The 6,765-nt window shown below is 36.5% G+C and overlaps 2 pseudogenes and 1 gene segment (V, D, J or C); 2 read left to right on the top strand and 1 right to left on the bottom strand.

Moving 5' to 3' along the window:
* Positions 1–543: 543 nt before the first annotated feature.
* Positions 544–2,202, top strand: LOC146612226 (Ig lambda-1 chain C region-like). The segment is given in 2 exon segments: positions 544–601; positions 1,883–2,202. Coding segments are annotated over 2 exon segments (378 nt in total).
* A 2,027-nt stretch (positions 2,203–4,229) lies between these two features.
* Positions 4,230–4,708, bottom strand: LOC146612225 (Ig kappa chain V region BS-5 pseudogene; annotated as a pseudogene).
* Positions 4,707–6,431, top strand: LOC146612224 (Ig lambda-3 chain C region pseudogene; annotated as a pseudogene). The gene is made up of 3 exons (XR_014904925.1): positions 4,707–4,743; positions 5,324–5,428; positions 6,075–6,431. The product of XR_014904925.1 is annotated as an Ig lambda-3 chain C region pseudogene (transcript).
* Positions 6,432–6,765: the final 334 nt, after the last annotated feature.

Genomic DNA, 6,765 nt, shown 5'->3' with positions numbered 1-6,765 from the left:
TCTTCCTCTTCAGCAGCTGTACTCAGTTCCTGCTATAACAGCTCAGTTTCTCTGCAGTCTGACTGAGGGAGGTTTTTGTACGACTACAAATCACTGTGTGAACACATTAGCACTGTTTATCACATGGATACTCATGCAGTAATAAACTGCTGCATCTTCACCCTGAACTCCACTGATGGTCATAGAAAAGTCAGAGCTGCTTCCACTGCCACTAAATCGAGTTGGTGTTCCTGACTGAATTTTGTTCCCCTGTTTTATTAGAAGCTTTGTGGTCTGTTCAGATTTATGTTGATACCAGGACATACACTGTTCACCATCACAGGTAGCAACAGCTTGGCTGGTCCTACAGGTCAGAGTGACAGTGGATCCAGGAGTAGATGTCAGTACTGGAGGTTGAGTCACAGTCACCTGACCGCTGCATCCTGCAGACAAAAACAAATCATTCATTTATCAGCAGAAATCAATGAGAGAAAAAGCAGCACATCATGTTTGAAATGTTGCTGAGTGAATGAACCTGTAAAACAGCAGCAGGTCAGCGTCCAGATGAGGATGGTGATGAGAGTCATGGTGGTTGTGCTTTCTGCTGTGTTGACTGACAGATGTGAGTCCTGCAGTGTTGAAGTCACAGGACTATAAACCTTCTCAGTTCTCTGGAGGATCAGCTGATGATGCAAAGCCTCCTCTCTATGGAAATCATTTCTCTGCTCTCAACACACAACAAAGAAATGTGAGAAGCAACAATAAATTATTATGACATGATTATGATTCTAACAAAACACTGGAAAATACTTCAGAAAAGCGATTCTTTTTAACATCTGGATTAAAATGGCAGGTTGGTTGGAAAGCGTAGATTTTACTTTTTTAATCAAGAAAAATATTAAAACAATCCTTAATTTTTTTTTTTTTAAAGAAAGTCAATTGAACACAAACACTTTTATGATAAATATTTTCTAAACTGTGAAGTTTACTGGGGAAAGTAGTTAATTTCCAGCGTTTAGAGGCTTGATCAGAGTGTGGGAGGTTTTTGTACGGCCGCTTAATGAGTTTGTATCACTGTGGTACACTTTTGGTGGAGGAACCAAACTCATCATTCACTGTAAGTATCTAAATCTTCTCATTAACACAAAATATTATACTATTACTATTTTGAATATGTCATCAGAATGTATTTAAACATTGTGTGTTAAATTATATTCTGGGTGTTTTACATGATGTGTACATGGTTGGATTTAGTCATAGTAGCTGTTATTGAAAACTTGGTATCAGAAAGTGTGAATATATAATACAGTATCATAACTGAATGTTTATATAGTACTGAAAATTAAAATTATATTTTGAATAAATCTATTTTAATTAAGTTTTTTTTGTATTTATCTGTGAATAAATATTTTTTCACAAAATCTGAGGCTGAAAATAGCACGAGGAAGCTTTGATTTTATGTATTTGTACAAACAGTTAGCTGGATAAACAGGTTTTACATTCTTGGCTTAAAAATAAAAGAGTTTTATTTAGATGCAATTTAACGGTTCCATCGCGAGTTTATGGTTCAGTACTTTGAGGTAGTAAAACTGAAGTGAAACAAACAGATGGCAGTCTGTACAGACGGTTCATTTTTTTCAGTTAAGAAAATAAATGTAGGAACTAGATGCTGTACAATATAATTACTTTTATGGCAGGTTTAGAAAAAAAGATGTGTAACCTAGGGGAAAATTCCAACTTTAAATGTAAAATTCCAACTTTGTCATTATTTGTAATTGTTATTTTTCCATTTCTTCCACGATGCTGTTAATCTCTGTCATGTATCATAACTGTGTAATGTTCAGCTCTCTGTCCTACAGCAGAAGTTAATCTGCTCCTTGTGTGTTCCTGCTCTCCCTTCCAGCTGGCCCCATGGTCAGACCCTCAGTCTCTCTGCTTCAACCCTCCCCTGAGGATCTCTCTGGGTGCACCACCACACTGGCCTGCCTGTTGACCGGCTACTCTCCAGAGGGAGCCGAGGTGAGATGGGAGGTGGACGGCAGAGAGGTGACAGAAGGGGTCCTGACCAGCTCAGAGGAGAAGAAGAGTGATCGCTACAATAGCAGCAGCACCCTGACCTTGAGCCAGAAAAGCTGGTTGAAGGGAGAGCTTTACTCCTGCAAGGTCATCCATCATGGCCACACACAGTCCCAGTCCCTGAGCAGGAGCTGGTGTGAAGGCTAGAGGAGTTACTGAAGCCCAGGACAGGAGCCGGGTGTGTGGGGAGCAGGAGAAAGACACCTGCCTCTGTAATCTATATGTGTTTTTGTTTGTAGAAGGAAATAAAGCTTTGTGTGTGAGAGAACGACACTGATGTAAAGTGTTGACAAGAACAACAAGCTAAAGAGCGACATGTGCAGCTCAGCAGCTGGTTGTGATTGTACTTGTCATATTAATGATTCATGTTTGTGTCAATAAAGCTTGCAGTTATCCAGAATATTATAAAACTTTTTTGTCTTTCTTCAATGATGAGAAGGAAGACAGTATTCAGACATTTCATTATTCTGTTTACAACAAAATGACACAAAGGACTAGAGAACATAACCCCACGTGTTTTAATATATTTACAAAAACCACTGAGGCATTATGAAATCAGAATCAAATATGTAAGCAGGCAAATTTACTCAATTCTAATGAAAGTTTGCATAAAAAGTTTAATTTTAAAGCACAATTTCCTTCTAAAGAGATTCATTTCTAACAATAAGATTGGTTGGTTGATTTTTTTTGTTTTGTTTTAACTGACTTCAAAATAAAAGAACTGCATCACATGTAATACTCAATTAACGTTGGAGATGTCAGTCAATTATTCTTCTACTCATATGTAAAGCCTTGCAGTTCCATGGTGTCCTGTTTGTACTGCTATGACCTTGTTATAGGACCCACTTTGTACCATCATCTGATCTGTTTCTGTTTTGACACTTTTCAGATTGTAGCACCTAAAAGTTGAATGAGCTTGGCTGATTCTGTGAGTGTTTTTTAAAACTCTGGTGAAAACATATTTTTATAGTTTAGCATTTTCTAATATTTCAAACATTTTCTGATTGCTTAATTTTCCCTGGCTATGTACATCTTTAATTTTGATTACAGTTCTTAGTAAAAGTATTTTTTTATTATATAACATATATTATCTGTGCGTAAACACTGGGTCTTCATGCACTCCCATACAACATTATTCTCCTGCATCATCAGCCTGAACTGACTGTCAAGCTCCTTTTCCAAGCTCCTAAGACTACGATGACCTGGATGACTGAGAACCTTCACAGACAGACCCTAACCCTAATCAGGATGGAAAATTTGTGTCAAACACAAAAAATAATAATAAGAAGGCAAGAGGCAGAAGGCAGCTCACTTACTTGGGACTATTTACAATTAAGGGTATAGTATTTATGATGATTATTTTTTATTACTGTTTAAATTCAAAGCATACAAAGTTAATTGTTTGTATATAATTGGACATAAATAACTCGAGCTTATTATAATAAGATCATACCAGAGTATATTTGAATTTCCTTCTGTTTCTCTTTACAAAGCTTTTTGTAAAGATATAATGCTTTTTGAAGTTGGATAGAAAGACAGATGTGAAATGTAAAAGTGAGATCAGAGGTCAAATGTGATAAAATCACCATATAACAGTATCATTGAAACTCTGTTAAATTTTTGGCATCTTAGTGTTAAAATCTCTGAGCTGATAGAACATGAGCATTAATCTTTGAAAGTTATGAGATTTGAGTAGATTATGAGTAAAATGATTTTTGTGTTCTTTTAAGAAATACATTTGTTATTGTTTCTTTATTTGATTTTTTTGACAAAAATACACAGTACACCAAAAGATTGTTATTTTGAAAACTATTTTGAAACGAATCTATCCAACAATATAGTGTGAAATGCAAAAGAAAAAATGTATGTCATTCCATTGTACGTGGTGATATTTGATATAATAAATGTTATATTATATTATATATTACATAATGTTTTATTTGTGGTGATTATATGTGAAGATAAAATAATTTGATGTCTTTAGGTTCTTTACACTCCGTATGAATCTGTATGAAGTGATTAATGATATTAGTGGGGGGTTTGTTTTTGTTTTTTTTGCGCTCCTCAGCCTTGCGTTCTGTGTCGCTTCAGCTTCAGCAGCTGTACTCAGTTCCTGCTGTAACAGCTCAGTGTCTCTGCAGTCTGACTGAGGGAGGTTTTTGTACGACTACAAATCACTGTGTGAACACATTAGCACTGTTTATGTAGTGGTAACTCTGACAATAATAAACTGCTGCATCTTCAGCCTGAACTCCACTGATGGTCATAGAGAAGTCAGAGCTGCTTCCACTGCCACTAAATCGAGATGGTGTTCCTGACTGGAGTGTTTTTACATATTTTATTAGGAGCTTTGGAGTCTGTCCAGATTTCTGTTGATACCAGTACATACCCTCACTACCATCACCCCATCTGTAAACAGCTTGGCTGGTCCTACAGGTCAGAGTCACAGTGTTTCCAGGAGTAGATGTCACTACTGGAGGTTGAGTCACAGTCACCTGACCGCTGCATCCTGCAGACAAAAACAAATCATTCATTTATCAGCAGAAATCAATGAGAGAAAAAGCAGCACATCATGTTTGAAATGTTGCTGAGTGAATGAACCTGTAAAACAGCAGCAGGTCAGCGTCCAGATGAGGATGGTGATGAGAGTCATGGTGGTTGTGCTTTCTGCTGTGTTGACTGACAGATGTGAGTCCTGCAGTGTTGAAGTCACAGGACTATAAACCTTCTCAGTTCTCTGGAGGATCAGCTGATGATGCAAAGCCTCCTCTCTATGGAAATGATTTCTCTGCTCTCAACATACTGAAGGAAACTTTGTGACACAAAATCAAAAGAAAAATTGTTTGAACTAATACATTAACGATTTTATAGAACAGAGGAACATATATACCATATATTTGGAAACATTATTACATACTTTGTACACCTGGATTAAAATGGCACTCTGGTTTGTATGCTTACTTTTTCATTCTGCTATTAACAAATACAGTATACCTGTATATTTGTTAAGTATATTGTCATAGTCTCATAATACATTATTTTTTGAAGCCTTTCTGGTTGCTGTGTTAAAACAGTTTTCTGTGTGTTTTTTAAATACATATGTGTAATGTGAAAGTTAAGTTTTATCTTTCAGTTCTTAATACTAAAAATACAATTAAGATAATCATGACTTAAATTCATTAAATAATTTTAAATCACTTTAGTTAAATCATCTGTATTTAATCAGTTGTACTGTGATGTTTTACATGACAAAAAGGTTCATTTTCAGTGGTTAGAGGTTTGTTCAGAGTGCAGGAGGTTTTTGTACGGCCACTTAATCAGTTTGTATCACTGTGGTGGACTTTTGGTGGAGGAACCAAACTCATCGTTGGCTGTAAGTACCAGAAATTTCTAATTTTGAAAAATGTGGTATTTATTAAGCTTTTTTAAAAATAAATAAATCTACTAAACAGAATTGTGTTCAAATTCAGTGATTATTATTAAATTGATGTCACAATTTTGGAAGAAACTTCTCTTCAATCAAAATTCATTCAGTCTGTGAAAGAAGTGAATTTTTTTAAAAAAGATTTTTTAATGTTCTTTTTGGTAATTTTTGCTTCGTTATATATTATCTGGTTACAATATTAAAATGTGTTTCAGCTCACTTTGTTTTAGCTCACTTTGATTTAAAATGTATTTTTACTTATGAATTTTAAAATAAAAACAAATATTGACTGGTGTTTTGTGAACTTCTGTTAGCAAAAAAAAATACTTTAGATCTTTTTTGTTCATGGTTGATCAATTTTAAATTAAGTTTAAAGGAAGTGAAAGAAACAGATGTGAAGTTTTAACTGTATTCTCATGAGTGCTTGAGCTTTGCGGTCAAAAAAGAACAAAAAGTTTTAAACAAGAAAATGATCACAGGGTCAAGTTATTAACTGTAACACCTCATAAAAAAATAATCACTGACAATATATTTATTCCCATGTTTACACCTTTGTATCTCATTTTTCGGTTATCTTCAACCTTTTCTCCTCCAGCGGGTGTGGTGAGGCCCACCCTCACAGTCCTCCCTCCCTCCAAAGAGGAAGACAAACAGAGTAGTGCCACTGTGGTGTGTTTGGCCACCGGGGGTTTCCCCTCAAACTGGAATGTGGGCTGGAAGGTGGGGAGCACCAGCACATCCTCAGGGGTTTCAACCAGCCTGGAGGTCTTGGGGACAGACGGCCGCTACAGCTGGAGCAGCACCCTGAGCCTCTCCGCAGACCAGTGGAGGAAGGCGGGCTCAGTGAGCTGTGAGGCCAGTCTGAGTGGACAGAGCCCCGTCACTCAAACCCTGGACCCTGACCACTGCTCAGAGTAGAGCTTCAGCAACACTTCCTGTCTGCATATGATGTGTTTTATAGTTTGATGAAGCTACATGTTTCTGTTCTTGCAATATCTCTGCAAACATTTGACTCTCTATTGATGTGCATGCTAATTTGAGCAGCTATTATTATCCATGTTGTTCTTTAAAAACGTGCTGTAAAAAAAGTCTAAATCACAAAATAAAATCACAGCTTAAGAAAAATCACTTTTCTTTGGTCCTTTTCACAATACTTTATCAAATATAAATGCTTTATCAAACTCGTACCAGTCTTTTAAACAGGGAAAAGCACCACAGTCTTTGGAAAAAACTCACAAAAAGCCCAGCCTCCAGGAGGCTCCAACTGGAGCAGCCGTTTCTGCAGG

This window comes from Diplotaxodon limnothrissa, linkage group LG19, assembly GCF_057381915.1.
Source record: "Diplotaxodon limnothrissa isolate DT_005_m linkage group LG19, D_limnothrissa_male_GT1.1, whole genome shotgun sequence".
In the NCBI taxonomy this organism is placed as follows: domain Eukaryota; kingdom Metazoa; phylum Chordata; class Actinopteri; order Cichliformes; family Cichlidae; genus Diplotaxodon; species Diplotaxodon limnothrissa.
This window is presented reverse-complemented; position numbering and strand designations above follow the sequence as displayed.